At 37.3% G+C, this 26,574-nt stretch overlaps 2 protein-coding genes across 3 annotated transcripts in view; both read right to left on the reverse strand.

Moving 5' to 3' along the window:
- The window catches only part of cyp27a2 (cytochrome P450 family 27 subfamily A member 2), a 14,735-nt gene extending 7,188 nt beyond the window's left edge, over positions 1–7,547 (reverse strand). Inside the window, exons 1-3 of the mRNA XM_026257871.1 lie at positions 7,201–7,547; positions 3,302–3,492; positions 1–132 (exon numbers count right to left, since the gene is read on the reverse strand). The exon at positions 1–132 is cut by the window's left edge and continues 68 nt beyond it. Coding sequence (XP_026113656.1) covers positions 1–132; positions 3,302–3,492; positions 7,201–7,440 — 563 coding nt within the window. The 5' untranslated portion in view covers positions 7,441–7,547. The remainder of the gene's footprint in view (positions 133–3,301; positions 3,493–7,200) is intronic.
- A 1,055-nt stretch (positions 7,548–8,602) lies between these two features.
- Positions 8,603–26,484, reverse strand: map3k2 (mitogen-activated protein kinase kinase kinase 2). Of its 2 annotated transcripts, none has more exons than XM_026257881.1 (18): positions 26,448–26,484; positions 25,986–26,251; positions 24,291–24,363; positions 24,055–24,170; positions 23,183–23,223; positions 22,161–22,260; positions 21,952–22,065; positions 21,755–21,851; positions 20,658–20,788; positions 20,468–20,547; positions 17,666–17,733; positions 17,475–17,567; positions 17,161–17,379; positions 16,165–16,313; positions 15,945–16,076; positions 14,387–14,516; positions 13,895–14,072; positions 8,603–13,441 (listed from the first exon to the last, which is right to left on the reverse strand). In XM_026257881.1, exons 3-18 carry the CDS (start codon positions 24,292–24,294, stop codon positions 13,222–13,224), a joined length of 1,872 nt encoding a protein of 623 aa, XP_026113666.1. In that variant the 5' UTR covers positions 24,295–24,363; positions 25,986–26,251; positions 26,448–26,484; the 3' UTR covers positions 8,603–13,221. The 2 variants fall into 2 exon arrangements, with proteins under 2 accessions (XP_026113666.1, XP_026113672.1); XM_026257887.1 differs by lacking the exon at positions 26,448–26,484 and adding an exon at positions 26,419–26,435.
- Positions 26,485–26,574: the final 90 nt, after the last annotated feature.

Here is a 26,574-nt window from a genome sequence, read left to right on the forward strand (position 1 = left end):
CGCAGGAGTTCCACACGCTGTAGGAGATCAGACACAACCTCTTGAATGATGGGCGCATATGCTTTTACTTCCTTCAGCTTAAGCATCTTAGGGTTCAGAGCACTGCGGATGCGATACCACTCAGGGCCTGTGCTGAAAAACATAGAAAAAAAAAATTCTAAATTGGTGATTTTATCAAATATTTGCATTAAATGTATTACCATCTAGAGCTGGGGTCAGTACGATTAAAAAAAAAAGTTTTTCAATTAAGTATTTTACTCTCTCCAAAGCTGTATTTATTTGATCAACAAGTGTTAAAACAGGTGTACAGTAAAATATTATTACAATTTAAAATAACATTTTTCTATTTTAATGTATTTAAAAAGTTAGATTTTATGGGAAAGTAGAATTTTATCAGCCATAGGGCAGGTTCTAAGATGGTTTTGATCCTACCTGTCTGATTGCTACCATTTTGTTTATTTAAATGGGGAGTCATCTCATTTATCAAAAGTAAAATATGGAGTGCCACAAGGATCCGTCCTAGGTCCCCTTCTATTTTCAATATACATGTTGCCCCTTGGTAATAGTATTAGAAAATACGGGATTAGTTTCCACTGTTATGCTGATGATACTCGGCTATATATCTCAAAAAGACCAGATGAAACTTCTAAATAATCTAAGCTAACATAGTGTGTTAAAAATGTAAAAGATTGGATGACCAATAATTTTCTCCTATTAAATTCGTATAAGACAGAGATATTAATTATTGGACCAAAAAACAGTACACATAATCTTGTAGATTAAAACTTGCAAGTAGACAGATGTACTGTTACTTTGTCTACAGTCAAAAATCTGGGTTTTATATTACACAGCAACTTGTCTTTTGAAAATCATATTTCCCATGTTACAAAAACTGCATTCTTCCATCTTAGAAACACTGCACAGCTTCGAAACCTTTTATCTGTTTCAGATGCAGAAAACTATTCATGCATTCATGACCTCTTGACTGGACTATTGTAATGCACTTCTAGGTGGTTTTCCTGCTTCTTCAATAAACAAGCTACAGGTAGTCCAAAATGCAGCAGCTAGAGTCCTTAACAAGTCAAGAAAATATGATCATGTTAACCCAATTTTACAGTCTCTGCACTGGCTACTTATTAAGTTCTGCATCAGTTAAAAATTATCATTACTTACCTATAAGGCCCTAAATGGTTTAGCTCCTGCATACCCAACTAGCCTTCTACCACGCTACAACCCTAAGGTCACACGATGGACTTTTGGTAGTTCCTAGGATAGCAAAGTCCACTAAAGGAGGTAGAGCTTTCTCACATTTGGCTCCCAAACTCTGGAGTAGCCTTCCTGATAATGTTCAGGGTTCAGACACAATCTCTCTGTTTAAATCTAGATTAAAAAAATGCATCTCTTGCGCCAAGCATACGAATAATGTATCTCTTAAATTGTGACTGCAGTTGTATCTGATAAAAATGTGCATTCTTATTCTTTAGCTTGGGTTAAATTAATTAATTTTACTTTGTTGGAACAGCAGCTATGCTAATGATGTGTCTATTTGTTTCTATGTTTTGCAACGGGATTTAAACAAGCTCCAGTCTGGATCCAGAACACCTGAGAAGAGATGATGCTGACCCTTCAGAGGACCCCAAATGATGCTAACCCTGAATCAACAAACAAATTTTGCTACAAGTGTGACTGCATCATATAATAATTGCTGTTAATAATGTTCATTGTCTGGCTGACTATGTCTTGTATTACTTTTTCTGAAAAAATCCTTTCATATGCGCACAAACTGACAGTCACCACTTAATATGTTGTTTTAATGAGGAAAACATCTCATTATTATGAAAAAAGATGTAATTTTAATGAGAAAAGTTTATGTCAAAATGACATGACATATCTCGTGATTACAAAATAACTGAGTGGAAAAAAAATCATATGTGTGATGAAGCAATGCATCACTGTAGAAAACATTTTTTTGGAAGGCATGATACATTTTTTTAGAATTCTTTGCTCACAATAAAGACCAAAAGAAGAGCATTCTGTAACATTATTAAAGTCTGTACTGTCACTTTTGATCAATTTAATGAGTCCTTGCTGAATAAAAACATGTATAAGCATCAATATATCAGATCATTTGCAGTAGCTGTGCCCAGCACTGCCACAACACATTTAACTCATTACAACAAAACACAGAATAACAGTTTTTTTGCTACTTCAGTTGCTTCTTCACTTAGCATCTAGAGAGACACAGGAATTACTGAATATTTCTCTTAAATGTGCCACAAATGTCTTGTAGTAACCAAGAGGAGTGTCATCGCAGAAGAAATGGCAGAAGTTCCTCAGACACGATGACAAAGTAAGTTGAAGTAAATGTCTGCACTGACCATGATTATACTATGTAATATAATGTTTTCGGCAACAATTGGGGGAAATCTTAACTTAAGAGATAAACCGACCCACAGGAAGTTATGGATGTAATGAATGTGTATTTTCCAAGCATTTTACTGTGGCATTCACTGTTAGTTTTCTGCACAATGATGACGTGAGAATACGCTTTATACTAATTTACTTAAAAGTATAGTTAACCCAGAATCTGTCATCATAAACATCTTTAATATTATTATTATATCAAATCCCCTCATTTTTTTTTTTTTTTCAAACCCCTGACTTTTGTCTTTCTGCAGAACTCAAAAGAAGATACTTTGATACTTGCTGGTAATCAAAACCGGCAGTTTTTTTTTTTTTTTTTTTTGCATGTAGACGACAAAGGCAGTAAATTATTTTCATTTTCATTTTAGGGTAAATTATCTTTTTAATTAGAATGACACACACTTTAATTTTCAATCATACTGGACACAGTCACTTAATGTGCTAGAATTAAATCGGTAAATAATAATGAGTAAATAGTATTTCAAAGTAAATTGTTTTCTGTTGTTGGTGAAGTTTTATTTTGCTTTCTGATCACCAAGAAGAGGCTACATGAGGTCCTAAAGATGGTGTCCACAACAACAACAACAACAACAAAACATGAATAGGAGTGAACTGTCTTTGTATTTCTGTTGTCTGTGGTTCAACTCGGCCTCATGGAGGGAAAGATTACCATGTAATAATTTTACATAAGTACGGTACTGTTTGGCACATAGAGCTATTGTATTGCTTGGATGATGTGGTGTAAAGAGTCATAAAGGCTGATTTTATCATACCTTTATGGTGCTTTTGTATCTTCTTAAAGATTGAGCACTCCAGAAAAAATAAAGGCATACAGGTTTGGCACAGCAGACTATGTGTGAAGGTGAGAGGTGCTTACTCTACATGAATGCCATACGCCTGTCCTCTCATGTCTCTGTATTCTTTCCAGTGAGGCAGATCAGTCCGCACTGGATAACGGCCCTCCTGTCGGATCACCTGTGCAACCAGTTCAGCCGTCGCCACATTTACCACATCAAACGGCCCAAAGCGTGACCGCCAGATTGGACCATACAGGCGCTTATGCTCCACCTGCAATAAGAAGTGAAAGTCGTGACATTTACCAAGTATGGTAACCCATACTCGGAATTGGTGCTCTGCATTTAACCCATCCGAGTACACACACACGGAGCAGTGGGCAGCTATAGATCCAGCACCCAGGGAGCAACTGGTGGTTCACTGCCTTGAAGGGCACTTCAGCCATCGGTATTGAGGGTGGAAGAGAGCGCTGTAAATTCCCCCCCCCTGAAATAACACCATTAGTTAAACCAGAACTTCACATATCAAGTCCCTCAAAAAACAAAAGTGATGTTATGAAAGAAAAGCCTCCAAAGTTTTCGGATTAGCTAAATTGGGTGGGCCGCATTTTTCTTCCTTCTGCTGTTTACAGGGACTGACATACAGAGATAAGTGTGATTTTTATCTGGCATGTTACCAATGGTAGCATTCCATAAACAATATATCACAGCAACTGTTCTTTGACACGATGGTGATTCAGATTCTGTCTAATGCCTCCAACCTTTGAAACACAGGCCATTGGACAAGGTCCAATATATAACCCACAATAAATCTCCATAAGTATGGCAAGCTGTTTTAACCTTTATTCCCATAAACTGTCTACCAATTGTATATTATTACTACTTTTTATTATTATTACTATAACTAATAATAATTCCCATTTAATTCCATCATATGACTGACAGAGTGTGGTTTGAGATAAAATTCTTTCTTTGTGTTCTATTGAAGAAACAAAGTCACCAACATCTTGGATGCCCTGGGGGTAAGCATATAAACATCACATTTTCATTTTTGGGTGAACCATCTCTTTTAAGGTATCTATGTCCCCAAGAGATGTTTTAATGCAAATCATCTTCTTAGAAGCTAGGATGTAGGGTCTCTAAAGGAACCCTTTTCCAGGTGTTTCACACTTGTCTGCACCAGAGTTGGGTATAACGCGTTACAAAGTAACTGTATTCTAATTACTTTTCGTGATAACGCAGTAATGTAACTAATTACATTTAAAATAAATGTAATTTGATTACAGTTACTGATGTCAATAAAATTACGTTACTTGCGTTACAAATGTATTGGTAAGAAAAAATATTAAAGTAAATAAATTAAAATGCATTTCTAATCACGTTTTGGGGCGGCTGCGTCAGTTATTGAGCATGCGCTTTAATGAATTACCGGAGAACTCGTGCTGTTAAAATGGACGGAGATTTTTGTTCAAGATCGGGAGGGAAGGTAACTTCTGGACAGGTGAAGAGCTGTAGCAGCGTGTGTGGTGGAGGAAATGTTGCGCTTGTCGACTGTGGAATCGCAGTCATTTAGAGACTTGTTTACGATGATAGTGACGGACAGCTCTGTACCGAAAGACATTTGCAAGGTATCTAGATAAATGCTATGCGGATGGAGGGCTGTCACTTTTGTGTAAAAAGCTTTTTCGATTTTTAAGACATAAGTGTTCACTGAATTGATTGTAAAATCGATTTTCCATGTCTAAAAAAAAAGACTTTTCCTTTTTTTTTTCAACGCCACATAGAGCGCTTGGAAACGCAGAAGTCAGCAATATTTCTTATTTATTGGCATTAGAGCTTTAATCTGGCCTTAAAAGTTAGGCCCGACAGGACCGAGCTCGACAGGTCTCGGCCCGAGCCCGAGAAGTATTACATTTTGATTGACAGCTTTTTAAAAGCCCGGACCCGTGTGCAGCACAGCCCGACATGCGCATACACACACCGCTCTTTTGCCTTTTGTCAACAATGAGTAATTTATACATGTTTTAACATAATTTATTCATAACTAACTAGGCCATAACATAACTAGGCCACTTGGAAGTTGGAATAAAGAAATAAAATAAGTCCTCTGTGACATCGTAACATCTCAGCACTCTAAATAGACATAGACTAATTTAGCCTATAAATAAAAAAAAAACGCACCAATAAAAACGAGTCTTTTTTAACAGATTAAATTAAGATAAATTTTTAATTAAGATGGGTATTTGGCAATAACGAAATTAAGATAAAGGCTCCGCCGGGTTTGCTTCTCCACATATCAGCTGACATTTAATAATAGAATAATGCCAACATTAGCGTAAATACTCAGTCCACATTATGCATTTAAGCCTTAATGAATATATAGTTATCATTTGAAAAACCTTTACACACAGAGATTAGGCTAGGTCTACATGTTTTTGTGGAGGAAAATGATTGAATCCACTGTAGATGTCTTCAATGTGTTCCATGCGCTCACTGATGGTGCGTCATTATACACTCATTATTCTCATTATAAACACGGTCAAAACTTTTCCACACCTCAGAACATTGCTTTAGTTGCTGGTGCAACCAAAACGTATTTTCACCAGAGGCAAGCCCCGTTGCATCTACTCAGCATCCATTTCACATCTTTCCCGCGCTAATCGAAACACATCACATGAACGTTCATTTACCTCACAAACTGGAGCGCAAGCCCGAGCCAGCGTAACATGATATAAAGTAAGCCATAACACAAGTTTTTTACATCTATATTTTTTTAATTGTTTAATTATTTTTAAATAAATCGATAATTATTTTAAAATCGATTCCCTATTTTCATTTTCGAAACATTTTTTGGTTGGTCCGATCAATTGTGCAATCGATTTTCGAACGAAAAGTGACAGCCCTATGCGATATGGAGTATGTACTTAAAAAAAAAAACATTCGATCGTTTGGAATATGTCTCCACAACCGCATACATCTGGACTTGTAATAATAGAAGCTTCCTTGGAATGACGGCCCATGTAGTTAAGACCTACTGTAGATACATTTAAAAAGACTACAGTTTTCATTGTTAGGCAAGTTTATGTTAAGAATGTTAAGTTATAGAAATGCATTGCATTTTTAATTCAAGTTGCTGTTTTCATATTTCTCTAATATTTTTCAGTCAATATTAAATTAGGGAAAGAACTGAGTTTCACTTTGTTTGTAGTTTTTTTCCTTGTATGTTTAATAGGTTTTCAAAGTAACTTGAAAGTAAAGTAATTAGTAATCTGATTACTTTTTACATGCAGTAATCAGTAATGTAATCAAATTACAATTTTAGAGCAGTAATTAGTAATTTGTAGTGGATTACTTTTTTTGAGTAACTTACCCAACACTGGTCTGCACACACACTTACATATTTCCCTTTGGTCTTTTAGCACATCAAAATACCTCAATCATACAGATGAATAAAATAACATTTCCCTCACAACTAGCAAAACTAGAAACATTTACAGAAAGTCGAAAATGACAGAAGACCAAGTAGTCTACTAGAAAGACTGTTAGAATAATTAAAATAATAATACCAAATAGCTACTAGTCACATTTGAATTACTAACATACATTTAGATATGTTAGATTTAAGGAATACGTATTAAAAGGGCTTTCCATACTGAATTCACTTTCCAGAGATATCAGCTGTCAGTATCAGGCAGGCTTTACAGAGTGTACGAAGCACATTTTAATGCTTGTTAAACACCACACAAATATTCCCTAACAAATCAGGTCCTGCACGAGTAGTTAGCAATGTCTCAACACTTTGCTTTATATAGATATTTATATACAGGCTATTTGTATTCATATGGACATTAATTTTTGATGTATTAATCTTAAAACACTCATTATTCCTGTTACGCAGTAGGTTTGAGAGTACAAACTTGCGAATTTGAAACAAAATTAAATTCGTTTTTCTAACATAATAACAATAAAAAAAGTGTTTTACCTGCATTGCATGACTTTTATCCGCGTATCCTTTAACGAAGAGCCAGTACGCAGTTGTGGCCAGGCTGGGTCCTGGTAGATCATCTATGGTTTTGTAGTTTCCAGTGATCGATGTTGCACTGTGCAAATCTACATCGCCTGCTTGAGACTTCAGGGTTCGTGTTATGAATTCGTAAAATGGCGCATATTTTCTGCCAACATGAGCTGCGAGACGATCAGCTTTTACAAGAGAAGACAACATGATGACTGGCGTCTGTCGAACTGGGTATCTGAAACTAGACGACAGTCTACTGAGAGCTCTCGTGTCAAACCCTGGGCGGATTCATAGTGTCTCAAATCCTAGTGAACTTCCTAGATAGACAGCATTGCCAACGTTTCGAACCAAATCGCCTATGATGCTCAACAAAGCTATCTAGGTAAACAGTTCACTGTTTTTGAGACACAGCCCTAAACGCTGCGCACACACACAGAGTTTGACACAAACACAAACACGAGGCGTTACTGTTTAATCACCTGTACTAACTTATATACTTGAGTCTTTTTTTCTTCTTCTTACAGCTAAAACAAAACACTTAACCATGAGTGATCCTTAAAATCACAGAAAATGATAGATGAATGACACTGATGTACAAGCACCAAACAGTGATTTTAAGCATAAACTTCACAAAATCTAAAAACTGGTTCTTCAAATCTGATTGGTTAATCACAATGTTGTCCCAGGAACGTGTCTCACTTGGTTAAATCAGGTTCTGCGACATTCATACATTTGTATTTCAAACAAATGCTATTCTTTTGAACTTTCTATTCATCCTGAAAAACTTGTGCCACAGCTTTCAAAAAATAAATAAATAAATAACAAGCAGTGCTACTGTTGTCAACATTCAAGATAAAAAATAAAAAAGTTTATTGAGCAACAAAACAGCTTTAGTATGATTTCTGGAGGATTGTAATGACACTGAAGTACTAGAGTATAGTATAGTAGAGAAAATTGATATTTCTAAAATTGTAATTATATTGATCAAAAAATGCCACCTGGGTAGGTACCAGGCACACCTTTCATAATTATTATTTTTTTTTTATAAATAAATAAATAAAAAATATTTAACTTTTTCATTCGGCTACAAGGTAAAATATATATATATATATATATATATATATATATATATATATATATATATATATATAAAATTATATATATATATATATAGAGAGAGAGAGAGAGAGAGAGAGAGAGAGAGAGCGAGCGAGGGGGAGAGAGAGAGAGAGAGAGAGAGAGAATAAAAAATAAGGAGTTACGCAATTTGAAAGATAACCCACAGAGCAATTCCTAGCTGTAAAAATATTACAACATAATACATGACTTTATGGTGTACTATATTCCAAGCAATCAACACAGCACCATGAAAAGTGAAATAAATATCTTTTATTATTTATTTTCATCATCATTAGCAACACTTTACAGAGTGCCAGCCGTCATAGACAATCTCATGATGTCATCCTGCAAATAGGGCGGGGCGATCAGTCCTGCCATCAGCAGACCACAGAGCCACGGTGGGCCTTTATGATGCCAATCATGCTTAGAATTTGAGTTAAAAAAACAAACAAACAAAAAACAGAGAAAATAAAAATATATATATATAAAAAAAATATGCGTACGGTACCACTGATATACAGATTTGATATAAACAGGCTTATTGGTCACAAACCAAATTGAATTATAAACATGGCTTTTCTCATACAATAGACAAAAAGGACAAACAACAGATAGAAGTTCTATACCAGATAAGTGTACCATCTAAAAAAAACGTACATTTCATTTCATAGTTCTAAACTTTTGTTTTTGTCTTTTTTTTATTACTTTTCTGTCATCAGTTGTACAAGGCGCGAGGCATTAAGTGCGCTGGCAATAATCTCACTCAACTGGCACACAGAAAAGAAGTCTCTTTGAAACACAGACAGTCAAACACACTCAGACGATATAACACTCACACCAACAAATACAAAGTGCATTCATGACCCTGGAGTGGCAGCAGTGGCGTGTTTCACTGACGAATCCAGCCTGTTTGAGTTCACGGAAATACTTTCTGTAAGTACTCTCAGAAATAGACAATGCATTCTGCAGCTATGGAACTCTATTGTTAAACTGGAGAGATATTTCAAAGAAGAAAAATCCAACAATTTATATACAGGCGAATAGTTGAATGATGCCACCTAGTGGTGAAAAAAACAAATCTGACATTACATTCCAGGAGGAAGATTCTCAATTTACTTTACAACAAACTCCGGCCAGGATACCAGTCATGTTGGTCCAACTCAGTTTCTTTGGCACCAGTCGGCATTCAGACATTCGGTTCTCATTTTCGAACTCCTTTAGTCTGTTCGTTTCGCAAGTGTGTTCGTTTGGGGAACAAGTTGCGGCATAACAGTGGCAATGAATTGACCACAGACAGATAAGAGAGCAGTGAGTGACCATGTGACCAACCTAACCAACAAAGCTGGTAACCGTTTTCTCTCATATCTGCTTAGAGAAAACAAGCATTCAGACTCATGCAAGATCGCATGTCGCTTACAAACACACACACACACCGAATGACTGATGAACACTGGCAAAAGTATTAAAATCAGTGTAAAAATCATGGTCTCAAAATGTGCAAACATTTCAGCATCAAAAAGAACAGTTTAACAGTACCTACATTACAAACATACACTGCCTACTTTTCGTGTAGTATGTCTGTACACTGTCCTAACGAGTAATGCTTAAATGAAAATAAATGTGGCTTTAGTTCTACGAACTGGCACTTTAAAACTCTACAGACCAGAATTTTGCTCATTATACTGGGTGCGGAGAAATTCCTTCAAATACTGCCACAGCAACCCGGGGTTGGCAACGGCTGCAAGGGGTAAGAGCCGACAAAGTGGGCCCGTGTCTAAATGACAGAAGGCGGCCCCAGATAGAGAACTGCTAATACAGTAGATCTATTGTGTGAGCGCGTCTTCCATGCCCTTCACTCCCAGATATCATGATCCGGAACAGCCGCATGAAATCATTCCTAAGTAACTCTACACTATGGAGGTAGACTTTCTTAGTCACCAACAGAAAACTGCAAACGTTTGCTTGGAGTGTGAAAAACGAGTACCACATGCAGACTCATTGCTATAGTTACTCTAACTGACAGCAAAATGCTAGATTCTCTTATTTTATCACAATCTATCGTCCCGGGGTAGTTTACACTGCTACAGTTAGAGCGTTCACACAGGACGAGTTCTCGCACTGACACACCTAGACTGATCACATCTGAAAAGAAGAGGTTAAAGATCGAGTTAGTTCGTTCATTGTTTTAAAACGAACAATGAGCCGAGGACACATGGGTCAATGATATATAGTAGCATTCATCATTCCTTAAAAAACAAAGTACGTTTTGTTCTCACGAGTTGGTGTTTAATAACTTTGAAAATGAAGTTACCAATAACATTACTTGAATACAATTGAGTGTACATTTTTATCATTTAACAAAAAATAAATAATTCGAGTAAAAAAACATCACATTATATTTAACATCCTAACCTAACCAGTCATAAAAACAGTTATGGTCATACATCTTAAGAAATGGGTTATATTTTCCTGATTTAAGATTTTTTTCTTGCGACTATCAGCTTGAACGTTTTAGCCAAAATTTGTTTTGGCAAACAACAGTTCAAAAGTTTAAAAGAAAATTTGGTAAAGTTTTTTAAACAAAATAACAAAAGACTAAAAATAAATAGTCAAAATAACTGTTTTTATCTTCAGTCAAATGACTTTTTAAAATGTATTTTATGTAAGCTTTTTTCTTTATTATGATATCAGGACAGTTACAACCAATTTAATATTATGCTATAAAAGCTCTTTTTTTTATTATTTATTATGACATACTGTCATTGACCCACATGTGTAATACAAAAGACAGAGAATACAAGAACGTGTCCTGTGTGAACGGACCAAAAATTTGAAGCTTATTCTTATTCTCAGGTCACTACAAGTAAGCAACATGAAACTGCTGCTTAAATTTGAATTGTGTTTCCATTCTAAAATGATTAAATGAACAAGCATATGGTAACTCACTAATACCATACTCTCATAATTATGAGAAGAATAAATAGCTTTCTAATTAAGAACGGCAGATTGTGACACAAGGAAACAAACCTAATGGATTAAGGAGGGAGCTAGGGTAACCCCAAAAAGGTACGTTATCACCTACGTCTGAAGGCAGGCACTACAGCACTAAAATATTCCGAAGCGTTCACTAGCAGAAAGTGTGTAACCAAGTGCTTGACAAAGAGTGTGAACGGGTGAAACGTCCTGTCCCAAGGCATCGTGAGATAGCGAGGTTCATTTATAGGCAAACCGTTAGTACTGTCAAGTGCTGAGTATTGTTAGGATTTGTGAAATTCTGCATATTCTGACACCTATAGAAATACGTTAGAGTGAAGAAGATTTCTGATGAATTGGAACATCAGACGTCTGGAATGGAAAATATCAGCAGAACAGATTCAGGTTGTGTGGTCTTCACTAGAAGTGCACTTACAGTGTCAACTTTATATTAAGAGCAATCCATTTCTCCATTCAGCTCTGAAGGTCTCTGCACGTTGAGTTCGAAATTTTCGCACCTTAAAAAATAAATACAACCTCACGTTTCCAAACTGCCTCCGAAACTTGCGCCCATCATAATTTTTTTTTTTTAATAAATAACAATTAAAAATTAGGCTCAGGTTTGATCAGCGTTTTCGCATCCGTAGCAAGCATTTTGAAAGGAAAGGATGACGAATACGAAAAAAACACATATGAAAATTTCGAAGTCGGTGTGCAAGGACCTTAACTCTCTGTGTACTTTAGATTTATACTGGAATCAGAGTGATTCTTACTGTAAAATGTCCAGGCACTAAACCCTGCCTGTGTGGTCTGGGTTTTTTAGTTTAGTCTTTTTGGCTTTGGTGAGTGAGTGTGTTCAACCCGCCTACCTGATCAGATCGAAGTGTACGGCACTGTGTTAAGAGAATGCACAGCTGAACCTGACCCGAGATCAGTTTGCCAGCAGAGGGACCAAAGGGGGAAAGGCAAGAGGCTGTTTATGCTGATCTAGAAACAGTGTGAAGAGCCGAACTGTCCTAAATAATTCCAGACAGAAAGACTAGCTGGGAGTAGCTGTGCATTAAACCTATAAAATTCTAGAAAAATGATCGGACACTTAAGACAGAGCAGCATACAAAAACAGAGGAGGGAGACGTCATAAAAAGGCACACAGTAAAAACAGAAACGAAGCAGAAACAGGAACATGATCCTGACGAATTCTAGAGCTAGAAAGAGAGGATACACTCCGTTATGTGGCTGCGATCAGAAGGTGAGAGAGAGTTCAGCAAACGCAAATGTTTGTACAGCATAGTGAGTAAATATTCTACAGTAAGAGCTTCCATCAGAGTTCATGTAATTGTTTATGTATGTTCTAGGAGGACTGCGGAAGAAAATTTGAACTTTTAGAAGCCAAGACAGCCGGGCTGGAGAGTCTCATGCATCCTGTCATCTATTCTGTTGTTTAATTCTTTCCTTTTACCCTTTAGCAGCGTATTGGTGTACCTGCCTTGTTCTGGGGTTGACATTCAAAGATCTTCCTGCATCCAGAACCCAACCGGACTCCCCAGAGCAAAGGCTCTCCACAATCATGGGGGTATCAAAACATTAAAAATTAATAAAAGAAAGCCTTTAAAAGACAACATCCTCAAGTTTTTTTCGGGTACCGATTTCCGTTTTAGTCTTTAGGGGTACTTACCCCCTGAGTGAAATTAAGGTGCAATGTTTTCATATGGAATCGAGCTGCTCCAAATCAACCCTCCTGCTCCAGCAGACGCGTGAGATTAGGCCACTGCCCTCTTCACTATCCGCTCTGATCCGAGTAGGGGCTCTTAGCCTGCTGGGATGAGTCTGAAAAATGGATGGTCCTACGGACACTTCTGGAAGTCTCTGATTGGTCAGAGGTGGAAGAGGGAGTGGCTAGTGGACGAAAGTGTGCCGTAATAGGTCCTCAGCAGCTGGACGCTGTTTAGTCTCCACAAAAATCCGTTTAAGGAAATCGCGGCAGTGGTCCGACACGTGAGGCGGAAGAGTGGGGTTGGTGGGCTGTGTGGCGATTTTAAAAATGGCTGCCATTGCTTCGAACTCTGCCCAGGGCGGCCGCTGTGTCAACATCTCCACCACGGTGCAGCCGATGCTCCTGAAATCATACAACATGCTAGAAACTGGACAGTCTTTTACACTGAGCCAGGGCCATCAGAGGTCCTCATTGAAGAGCTCCACAAGTATCACAATTTCAGCTTAAAAGGTTTAAAATCACAATGAAATGGAAGCAGCCTTTTTCCTTCCATGTTGTGATGGGCATCAAGTTAAACTGAATATTGCAACAGTAAAAAATTTAGCCATCGGTTGTTGATTGAATGGAGACAAATGTGAACATAAACATGCAGTCAATTGTAAAAAAGGAATGGGTTTAAGTAGAAGACAGAGAAGTCTGTCATTTTGCCATCGAGTTATAACATTTCAATTAAAAATTAGCAGGTAAAAACTAGCAGGAAACTATCAGGAAACATATATGGATGTGTTCACGGTCACATGCATTTACAAAAAAGATGGAAGAGCATTTTCATGTCATGCAGACTTTAGGGCTTACCAGATATCAGCTTTCCTGCCATAGCCCTCTCCGCTGATGACCTCAGGGCTCATCCAGTAAGGTGTACCCGTCACTGACTTAATGCCCGTTCCGGACAGGCAGATGGTCTGGAGCCGCCGACTCGCTCCAAAGTCACCCAGCTTCACATTACCCGCGGAGTCCCGAAGGATATTGGCACCTATATGAATGAAAGAACAGGAAAAAATGTTCATCAGGAAAGGAAGGAATATTTGAGAGTGCAAATTAAACAAGAATGTCAAAAGTAACTCCTCTCTATTAAAAAGCTGAAAACTTAACAACAAAAGTACGAACGACTCGGTTTCATTCACGGACAGAAAAATGACTAACAGTGAACTGAACTCTGGCAATGTCCATTTATAAAATAAGTTAGAAAATTTTGCTAAGGTACTTTCAGAGACATTTAAATAACAGCTACAAAAGAAGTATTGCTTCTATATGTGTATATATAAATATCACATGCAGTTGGTTCACCTTTGATATCTCTATGGACGATCATGTTACTATGCAGGTAGCACACGCCTTCTAGTATCTGCCGTGTATATTTACGTGTGACGTTCTCCGTCAGAGCACCATAAGACTTCAGCTGGTCTTTAATGGAGCCCTGTAGAACATAAAATCAACATTTATCAAAAAGACAGACACAGTCTCTACACAGCCCTGACTGGAAGTAGTTTCAGAAAAAAAATGGAAATGAACAGTAAGTGAATCCATTACTGAATTAATGTCTAACTGAAGTGTAAGTTAACCCTTTAGTGATGTTTGATTTGAAAATGAGCTTCGAAACTGTTAGTGTGTTATGTATATTTACTGTTGGTGAGATTAACATCTTCATACAACAATGTACTTAAATGTACACATTCAGATATTTTAGTAATACATTTGTAATTACAGGGCTCCAGACTCATTCTTTCCACTGGTGCTCTTTTGGGACTAACTTTCTCAAATGGTTGCATGAGCACATGATTTGTTATGTGCAATAATGTTATATACATAAATACTTCTCGTAATTAAGTACAATAAATATCAAATACTTTAAGACTACATTCACACTGCATGTTCACACTTAATGCTCAATTCCGATTTTTTTGAAGGCCGTTTTTGCAAGGCCGTTCACATTTCCAATTAAATGCGACCTTTTGTGATCTCCTGTGTGAACGTGAAATGACCCAGAAGTGACCCGCATGCGCAGAAGAGTACTCAACGGTGAACGACGTCACTTGTTGTTTGCGCAAGTAACTAACGTTAGCTAACGTTAAACATGGATGTCAACAACAGTGTAGTCAACAGCGGAGCTCTCTCGTTCCCACCTACTTCAACGCAGAATTATGACGTTTGTAGCGTATCAATGACATACGGGTCGGATACATGTGGCCTGGCCGTTCAGACGGAGGTCGCATTTCAAAAGATCGGATACGTATCGGATTCAGGACCACATATCCAAGTGGCCTGGGTCACATTTGAAAAGATCGGATCTGTGTCGTTCAGACTGTCATGAAAAGATCAGATAGAGGTCGCATAGGGGCAAACAAATCGGAATTGGGTCGTTTCAGCCTGCAGTGTGAACATAGCCATTTAATTTTAAATGGTGACTTCAACTTCTACCAAAGTATTTTTCTAGTAAGATATCTTTACTTTTACTTGACAATGACTTTCAAGTACTTTATACACCACTGCTGTTTTCTGATGCTGAATCTGGAACGCCCTTCTAATAAACTTCTGCACATGGATTCTCACTCAGCTTTAGCCCCATCGTTACACTCATAAAACATTTATTAACAAAGAAAATTAACAAAATGAGGCATGGCATGCCCCACATGCCATATTATATACCGTTGTTGTTTCTCATATGCAGCAGAAATGGCAGCGCTTATGAGTTAAACAACCCAAAAATTTTGTCGCACAGGCAGAAAAATTGACGAAGTCTGGAGCCCTGAATTATATTTTGATCATAAAAATGTCTCCAAAAACTTTAGAAGACACAGTAAGTATACAAGAACATGTCTGTTCAAGTGAATTTACACATACTTACCCCAGGCATGTACTCCATAAAAATGGAAAGAGTTCTTTCATGTGTGTCCCGCAAGCAGCCATAGTACTGAACAATGCGCTCATGGAACAGATTTTTCAGCAGCTGAATTTCACACTCCAGAGCGCTCACCTCCTGAACACACATACAAACCATAGTAAGTGCAAAGGTTCGACTAGACACCATACTAGTTGTACAAAGCCTTTAAAGTAATGATGTTCACCTTGCTGGTTTCTGGGCTATCCGGATCAAACTGCACCTGTTTAACAGCCAATTCTCTGCCTGTGTCAGCATCGTAGCACAAAAACACTCGCCCGAACGCTCCTTGTCCCAAAAGCTTCCCTAGACGCCAGTTTGTGGGAGCCCGAGGGGCTATAAGCGAAAGAAAGAAAGAGGCAATTACACACAGAACAACACACTATAAAGAGTTTCTCCACAACTTTTTGACTAATTTATTTAAATACATTTTGTAGTCCAACATGTAACAATTTATTAAAGACTCTAAACATAAGTTTAATGTACTCACAAAGAGCAATTTCAAGAATGTTAAGAAATTGTGTAGGATAGGGCTATGATTGGATGAAGAAAACAAGGCTAAGCTATTACTGGTTGCACATGTAAAAACATTAGTGGTCCGTAAGTTAATTTCAATTTAAAATAACTTTACTCTCTTAAAATATATTTAAAAATTTAATTTATCCTGAGATGGCTAAGCTGAATTTTCAGCAGCCATTACTCCAGTTTCGTCAGTCTCACATAATTCTTCAGAAATCGGTCTAGTATCCTTTCTTATTATACCAGTTAAAAACACTTAATTTCTGAATCGATTAGAAAGGTTAAAACAACAGCATTTTTGAAACAGAACCCCTAACCCTAGATTTTCTGTTGTGACATTATAAATTACTTTACTGTTACTTTTGTTCTATATTATGTATCGTTACTGAATAAATGCATTTTAAAAGAGAGTGTATATAAAATAACTTTAAAATATTGGGTTACTGGAAAGCAACATATATTTCCAGCTGATCAAATTACAAATGCATATCTCAAACTCAAGGATAATTAGTAGTGTCACTTCTGACAAATCAGAACAATAGTAAGCTTCATCTGTATGTAAACACCAAGTTAACATTAGATCAGCCACAATGTGAAGAATATTAGTGCAAAGGAAACTGGTACAAACAGAAGATGTTCTCCTCCAAACCCTGAATAAACTCACAGCGGCTTGGAGGGCTGATGTCCATGACTGAGAGAGTGGGGTTAGAGCTGGGCTCTATGTCGCTACCGCGGCGTCTGCGCCCCGGTTCCTCTAGCTCAGGAGTGAAGATGCTGCTTCCACTGCTAGTACTGGGGCTCTGCTGCTCTGTCGGACTGAAACTCACCGGAGAACGAAAACCATGAGCCTGAGTCCGACGCGCCCTGGGAAAGGTCTTTCGCCCTGAGTGGAGAAAGATGATTCAATTTAGAAACAGCGCGTGCTTGATTGGTTTTGCTTTTTGGAAAAGTTATGACCAAGGTCCAACATAACCTCACCATCGCTGTAGTCGTGTAGACCAAACGAGATGGGAAATCGCCTAGGATAGGTTCCTCCCTTCCCTGATTTTTCAAACACTGGTATATCGTACTCTGTGAAACGGAGCAGAAACAATCAACATAGACTTAGAAATGCAATCTAATGTTAGTATTCATTTGACATCGAAGCAGACAGATCAGCAACAGCTTACCAGGGAACTCTTGATGGTTATCAGGGTAGCTCAGGGCTCGAGGCATACGGGATTTAGGATAGGTATCACTGGAAGAGATCCATCAAAAAAAATTAAAAAAATCACTTAGTATTTTAATTTAACTACATGCAGGAGGAACTGGACATTACTGTTCAAAAAGTCTCTCATGCTCACCAAGGCAGCATTTATTTGATCAAAAAGCAACAAATGTATCATTACTATTTTAAGACATTCCTTTTCTATTTATTATAAAATATTTTCAAATGTAATTTCTTCCTGTGAGGCAAAGGTGAATTTTCAGCAGCAATTACTTCAGCTTTCGGTGCCACATGATCCTCAGAAATCATTCTAATATGCTGATTTGTAGCTCAAGGATAATTTCTTCTTTTTATTAATGTTAAAAACACTTGTGCTGCTTAGTACAAGAGGTGCACCGATCGACCAGGCAGGAACTGGAAATAGCAGATTTGAGCTGGTCCATTTTGACGTCACACTTACTCTTTTACTTAATCTGCATGTAAACATGTCACTTCTCCACTGCGAGTCAAGAAGACAAAGTTCGCAATTTTCTAATACATCTAAGGCCAAAGTAAACTGTGGGGGAACCACAGGGCTCGATTAACACTGGTCCAAGTATTTTTTTTAAAGGAGCTGGTTAAAGAGAATTATACTTGCTTGACCAGACAAGAAGCCTGATTAAAACCTCAATAACAAAAACAATAAGTACTGAAGCACTGAAACGTGGCGACCAAAAATTTTAATGTGAGAATGATTCTGAATTTATGCATTCAGTGTAAACAGCGACTGATAAAGCCAGACGAGGCTTGCGCATCCTGTCTGAGTGAGAGTGAGAGAGAGAGAGAGAGATTTGTACAGAAATCAAAACAAATGAGCGCAACACATAAAAGTTATAGAAGAATACAAATATATATATTTATAAATTAGGATTTAGGCAAGCAACATTATACAACCAAGATGTTTCCCTGAATATCAACACAACTGCAAAGTAACACTGATTTTATACAATAGTAGTTCAATAAACACGAAGTTAAAATTACGTGACTTTTGACATTTTAGGCATAATATGGACTGTTTTTGCTCAATTTCACTGAAGAAAAATCATTCTAATCAAAGCCACAGCAGAACTGGGGCCGGTTGCATAAAAGGTTTAAACTAGTCTTATAAGTTAGTCTTCTAATTTTTTTCTTTAAGACTGGTCATATATTTGAAATTCAGTAACATAAAAGCATATATTAATCTAAATCATAATCTAAGTAAAACTCATACTTTTAACATAAAGGCTAGGTTTATACAACTGGCCCCTGTCTCCCAGCAACAAAACGTGTTTTGTTACTGAATGAATCCATGTTTTTGAACAATCGAGGGAGTCAATGATTCGTTAACCCATTCATAAAGAAGTAATTTGCCTCGATTCTGAATGAATGAGCAATTTGAACGAATTAATTGAATGAATGACTAAATGACACACTCATCAAAACAGTCATTTGCTGCCTCCTACTGGTGGTTTGGTTTCATATTTAAAAGTATCATTGCATTTTTTCAAATCTCTTTGTACATTCAAGAAATATTGAAAACATTAATCTTATAAAGTTATTTATGCATTTGTAATTCTGCAGTGTAAATGCATTTATGGCACCTCAGCTTCATCAAACAGTCTGTGTAAATACATCTAATGCCACTTCAGATGCAGCTTCCGTTTCCTGCAGTAGAAAGATGGAGTTTGTTGATACTGATTCCATTTGAATGACAACAACTCTACAGTCTCATTATCCTAACTGAATGAACTGAAACAATGTAAGAATCTGATGTGAAAGAAAACACATTTAATAAGGTTATGGAGGGACTGAGAGCTCTCGGACTAAATCTAAAATATCTTAAACTGTGTTCCAAAGATAAACGGAGGTCTTACAGGTTTGGGACAACATGAGGGTGAGTTATTAATGACATAATTTTGCTATTTGGGTGAATTATCCCTTTAATACTTTTCCTGACTATGGGTGTGCCGGCACAAGTATCAGCACTGAACGATTCACGGTATAAAAAAAAAAAATTGTAAGTGATCATCCCTATCCCCGTGGAGTGAGGACTTTGGAGTGAGCAGGGCATGTGCGTGTAGCACTGATCTATATATATAACTATCACGCCACTGATCTATAATGTATGTTTATGGCATCTGGGGCCTAATGGTTAGAGGCCTGGACTTGTAACCTGAACGTCGCCGGTTCAAGTCTCGGTGCTGGCAGAAGTTGTAGGTGGGGGGGAGTGAATGAACAGTGCTCTCTTCCACCCTCAATACCCATGGCTGAAGTGACGTTGAGCAAGGCACTGAACCCTCAGTTGCTCCCCAGGCGCTGGATATATAGCTGCCCACTGCTTTGGGTGTGTGTTCACAGTGTGTTCACTTCTCACTGCTGTGTGTGTGTACTCGGATGGGTTAAATGCAGAGCACCAATTCCAAGTATGGGTTAGCATACCTGGCAAATTTCACGACTTTCACTTTCACTTATTTGCAACAGTTATGCTAACAACAATAAAAATACATTTATGACAGTAAAGCAGCGACATCTGTTGACGAAAACCGTGCTGCATTGTCACGTGAAGTGATCATCCCTATCCCCTTGTACTGGCACACCCCTATTCCTGACATCCTAAAGGAATGCTGTAGATACAAGTTCGGATTGCATTTTCAGTAATGCATTTGTAAAAGGAATCTATGGGCAAGCCACCATCTTCAGTAACAGTCTGATTGTGGTTACTCGTATGTGTGGGTTAGTTGTTCACCTATCAAGTGGACTGTCCAGTGAAGGACAGCTGCCTGAAGCTGAATTCTCAGGACTGCTCATAGACAGAGGGTCCAGCATCTATATGAGTGAAAAACAGAAAAAGATAAATGAGCCATCAGGACACAGGCTGATTATACTACTGCTTCGTAAACCCACATCAGCTCAACCAGATGTGTGAGACTTTGTACCTGGTCCATGCTCTCTGGTATGAACTCGCCCTCACTGTTGATGCTTGTGAAAGAGCCGTTTCTGGCCACATGCTGGAGAGCATCAGGAATATAGCCTGGAGGAGGAGAGCTACGATCGGTTGACTGAGAACCTGGAGAAGCAACAAGAGAGCAAGTATTAATTAAATTTAGATTAATCTTTGTTATAGCTATTTTGTTGTTTAATTAACATTGGTGACATATTCAGCAGCATGTATTTATAGGCTGCTGTCCTTTTAAAACTGACTGCATGGATTCAGTATAATGATACACATCGGATTTCTTTTTCAGCTGTTTACATTCATTTAAAACATAACCAACTGCATTTGCGAGAATAAAGGTCTAGATAGGTACTACTGACATTATTCTGTGTGTATATGTCTGTTCAGACATGAGGAGTTGAGACAGACGAATTAACTTGCTATTCACACGTTGTCTGAAACTCGTTTCTGTGTCTGTGTGTGTGTGTGTGTGCTTTGCTCGTGTGCGGCAGAACTGAAGAGACGCTGTGCGAGATGCTGCTTGTGCGCACGCTTTAGGTATGAGTCAGACAGCAAGATGAGATGGCAAAGAGTTGGTTTCGTCAACGTATTGCACTTAATAACTCTTTTTAACATCAAGCGATTCTCTGCTATATGCGTCGAACTAAAACTTTGACCTTTTGCAATGTTTTGATTTAAGTATCCTATTATTAAAATGATTCAGTTATCGCACGCCATTACGATATCCATATTGCAATATTAACATTTGTGGTATTTCGATATATCGTGCAGCCCCAACAAACACCTTACGCACTTTCATCATCTGAACATAATGGAGTCAGGGAGATCAAGGTGAGGGACTCAAAAGTAAAAGAGATTTGTCAGATAAACCCAAATGGAAAATCATTTCAGAAGAAGAGTAAGTCGCTATAGTTTGATAAAAGATCATGAACAGATTTTTTTCTTTTAAAGAAAAATCTTATAATGAATTGAGCACAATCAGGCCAAGAGTGTGCATTTAAAAAGTAAGTAGGGTCAATTTTGTATTTATGTTGACTTCTGTCAAGGATGCAATTCAAAACCACGAGTGCAACCCACCTATGAGTGCCAACATGCTCTTTTTATCTGCAACACTGAAGTCTGTGTTGTCCAAGTTCTCGTGAGTTGGCAACAGGTCCTTGCTGGAGACAGTGTTCTGAAAGCACAAGAAGATTTGATGCATTTAGCTTTTAGATTAGGTTACAGATCTCAGACTAGAACATTTTCTCTGAACATAGTTTATAATGTCCACTGACCTGAGTACAGGAGGGGAGCACAAGCAGGATTTTAAGGCTCTTCATATGCACTGATCGATCCAACAGCTCCACAGCTTTATCCAGATCGTCCTGAGTACTCAACGGAATCACAAGCTACAGGACAGAGAAAAGGACAACAATCTTTCTGTTATGAAAGCATTCAAATAAACACATCATAAATACAATAAAGCTGTAGTAGCATATTTTACCTCATTATTGGTGTAATGCAGATCCATGGTCTGCCCAAATGCTACTTTAGCTTTGGTGCTCAGATCGTCAAGACTGACAGGTCGAGGGAACTGCAGGATCCTTAAAGTAACACATAAAACATTATAAACCACACCATCATCTGCTACTTTGACAAAATCAAGCAAAAGGTTCCTCCGAATGCATTCTCTCTATTTAAATAATTAAATAATTAGGTTTGTATTAAAACTTTCTATGCTATAGTGATCAAAAGTGTTGGGGAAAGTTACTTAATGCATTACATAGTTACTTTTAATGGAAAGTAATATGTTACTTTTGCATTATTTTTGTCAGCTGCCTTGTTTATTTGTTTTTTAATAACAAAAAACCCCCAAAGGTTCGATTTTTGGCAACTGTTAAAAGCCCTGTGAACCAACAGTGAAATGAATAAGCCTCAGACTAATGAAAGTGCCTCTGCACCTCACTCCCAATTTTTCTTAACACAGCAGCAGGGGATGTGTCAGTGAATAAATGGGAAAATAAAGTAAATTAAGTCAATTGTTTGAAAAAGCAATGCATTTCTTTACTAGTTACTTGAGAAAAGTAATCTGATAGCGTAACTCAAATGACTTGTAATGTGTTTACCCCAAACACTGGGGATCATATCAAAATGACCAAAATAAATAAAAATCATTCTTATTTCAGCATTGCATCTATTCTGCCAGTGTTTGGTTCTTAGTATTTGCCTAAACACACATAAAGACACACACTCTGATGCACACAAACACATGACTACGCACAACACTAATTCACTAACACTTTAACTAAATAAGAAGCCCCTTAGTTAATCTGGCTTAGACCAAAACATCTTATGTAAAGTGAATAAAAGTGGGAATAAAAGTGCAGGTTTGGACTAGCTAACACAAGATCGATTACGCAGTGTCTACAGGGCTCTGTCGGACAGGTTTAATTAAGAGAAACCTCTAGAGGGAAGTGCTAAAAATAGGAAGTGATGTAGAGCAGAAGCAGGAATTGTGGTCATTACCTCTTCTCTCCTCTGTACTCAAACTTCACCCTTACATCATTCTGTGGACAAGAAAACACAGTTTTACCCATCTATCAATGCAAACGGTTTCTTATTCTCTACAGTGTGAAACAGCACTGGGAAACACAGACAATATTCAATATAAATGTAGATTCACAATGATATTTGTGTAGAACAGAAAATAAGCATTGATAGCAATATTGCAAAGATTTTAGTGTACTTTTTAATGTGCCTTTGACTGTGTTGATGGATTAGTTTCACAGATTGTCCTTGTCTCACAGTTTTGTTAATACAGACATTTTAACAGTGTCTCTTATTTAAAAAAAGAGCATTAAAGTTGGTCATTTCCATTAATTAGTTCAAACTGTCTATTTCAATGCATGTATTCAACGAATGCAGCATCACTACTGATCACTTAAGTCTTTATGGCATTTTTCATTTATTAAAATGTTTTTGCAAAATGTATTTAGAAAAATATAGATTTGTATTACTATATATGCTATTTATATTAATACTGTTATCTAAAATGTTAAATATGCAATTAAAATAAAAATTTAAAAAAGGAAAAGAATACATACTGAGTTGCAGCAAATTCTGATTATTTTAACCAGACTGATTCTGTATTGTACATAGCACATTTTGGATTAACATTTTAAACTACATAATGAACATTTTAAACAAAGTCACTGTCATCACCCTTATTTAACTGTGGTCACTTTTACAGTATACATTCTCTTTGTATGTGTTCAAATGACAAATAAGTGGTAATGCTGTAATAGTTTGTGAGTTGGTAATGCGAGTTTCTTAAAAATAAAAACGATAAACACTAAGTAGCTGGTGCTTATGTGAATAAGGAAAGAGTCCATGCAGACCTGGTTCTTGGGAGAGGAGGCCTTGGGTTTGCCCAGGTCAGGCAGAACAGATGGTCGACTGGATCGGTGAAGCACCACCAGGTCTTGCATGATGGAATTCAGGGCCTCCTGCTCATCTACAGGGTAATTTTATTACAAATTCTTATTATAATTAGATTATACATATATAAACAGATTACACCCTTTTTCTGCTGAAAATCCTTTCAATATTTTTTTTTTTTTAACTGAGAACATACCCATTTTGACAGATCACCGGTTCACCCAGGAGTAAAGGAAAGAGGATTCTCCCATCAAATGGGATCCTTTCTCCTACACAAGAAACAAAATTTTTATTAAAAAAAATAACATTATTTATAAAGAAAATTAACATAAAATACTTGTGCAATCTATTAGTGAATTCACTGGCACTAAACTGTTCTCCAATACCACAAAAAAAAAAGAAAAAAAAAAGTTAATCTTAATATAGCAGCACATTAGAAAGTAATGCTGTTGGATATGGAATTATTTTTTGCAATTAATCAGAATTCTCACATGACATTAGAATCATTATCTCTCATTAAAGGAGTAGTTCACCCCAAAAAAATTGCTGAAAAATGCACTCAACCTCAGGCCATCCAAGATGAGTTTGTTTCTTTATCGGAAAAAGATTAGGCATTGCCTAATACTCTGCAGTGAATGGGTGCCATCAGAATGAAAGTGCAAACAGCTGATAAAGACATCATAATGAGCCACAAACTCTATTACATCAATTAACAGTTCGTGAAGTGAAAAGCTGCGTTTGTAAGAAAAATCCATCATTAAAGTGTTTTAACTTTTTTAATTGTTTTTTAAATTGTTGCTTCTGGCCAAAATATAGTTTAGTCTATTATCCATAGTTACACTTCCTTGAGTAATAAAAAAAATAAACAAAAAATAACAAAAATGCACCCTCTGTTGTCCTCCATATTTTAACTGTTTTGACTTGTAAAAGTTGCTTGATATGTTTATACTTCTCTCCTCATTCAGATGAAATGACTTTTTCACTGGTGAAAGCAATATTATGGATATAGGACCCATATTTTAGCTGGACACAGCAGTTTGAAGTGAAGGAAATGATTCTCAGTACATGATGGCACTGCAGAGGATCCACTGGTGAGCAAGTGAGGAAACTCTAAATTTCTCCTAATGTGTTCATATGAAGAAATAAACTAATTTAAAAATTATATGGCATGAGGGTGAAAAAGTTTTTGAGTGAAATGTTCCCTTAAAAGACCCAGCTACTGTACTCTCTTCAGCAGTCTGGCAAATTCTGAACTGAATGACGCTAGATGACAGCTGTCGATAGTTTGACATACAAACAAGTATTTGATTTAAACTCAAAAAAAAAAAAAAAAAAAACACTGTCAAATAACAGAAAAGTATTTTATCAGAAAAGGCCGTAAGGCGAGACAAGGTTCTACCCCATTCATGACCATGTATGACAGTTCAAGTAAAACATAGTAACAACTGACAAAATAACACACAATACTGTAAAAGAACGATTTCAGAAAAGAGTTCAATGCATGTACAGATACATTGTAACGGCACGCAAAGCTAATCCCCAAGCTAATTGATTAGCTTGCTAGCACCTGTCAAAACTATGGCAGGTCAAAGTAACCAAATGCGATTATATACTAATGTTGTACTAAGCTCACAGTGGCATTTAGTATTTAATTTTATCTCGTCTGCACCACGACACAATGTTAAGTAAAACTAGGACCCTTAATCATATTTATAAACACACAGTTAGCCGCTTAGCTCTCTAGGCCAAAAATAGCATTGCGCCAAGATGCTACGAGCCACTTTGTGCTTTAAACAGCTAACAGATAGCTTTTTACGGTCTTATGTGATTAAAATGCCTTTATTAAGCAGTAATTTAATAAAACAGATACAAATAAAAAGTATTTGATCACCTGGGTGAGCTCGGTCCGTTCACTTCCTCATCCACAGATAAGAGGCCTCGCGACGAATCTGACAGTCTTGACAGACTCGATTAAATGGCTCCAACTTTAGTCCAAGGCCTGACTAAACGGCCAGATCATCTCCTGCTGACTCCAACACACTTGAGAGGCTGGTGAAAGCCGCTGACGGTGATTCCAGACGAGTTTGTGGATGAAAACCGCGAAACTGGGTTTGTTTACATTGAATTCAACGCGCTCGACCCGACGAAGATCAAATGCTGTCAATTAGACAGAGAAGAGTATTAAGATTCACGTTCTAAGACCGATAGCGATGCACAAGCATTAAAAGATCTGGTCAGAAAACTAATCCAAACGAGATTACGACACATTTAGCAAAAGGTGTTGGATATTAAGTACACTTAAAAACACAAGCAGACACACTCACTACTTTAAAACAGCACCGCTGTCCTTTACCTCAAATAACTCACGTGACTCCACAGCGCCATCTGCCGACTGTCATCTATTTAATGCCTCGGATGGCCAGAGACTCGCAGCCTCTAGTTCTAGCCAATCAGAAAACGTAGCTCGCTTCCTCTTGACC

This window comes from Carassius auratus, chromosome 6 (assembly GCF_003368295.1).
Source record: "Carassius auratus strain Wakin chromosome 6, ASM336829v1, whole genome shotgun sequence".
Taxonomy (NCBI): Eukaryota; Metazoa; Chordata; class Actinopteri; order Cypriniformes; family Cyprinidae; genus Carassius; species Carassius auratus.

What these genes read in the sequence shown, in the direction of transcription:
- map3k2 (XM_026257881.1), bottom strand. An exon ending in GAGCATGTTGGCACTCATAG is followed by an intron (nt 20,789 to 21,754) that starts GTGGGTTGCACT and finishes TTGCTTCTCCAG; the next exon opens with GTTCTCAGTCAACCGATCGT. An exon ending in CTGGACAGTCCACTTGATAG is followed by an intron (nt 17,734 to 20,467) that starts GTGAACAACTAA and finishes GATCTCTTCCAG; the next exon opens with TGATACCTATCCTAAATCCC.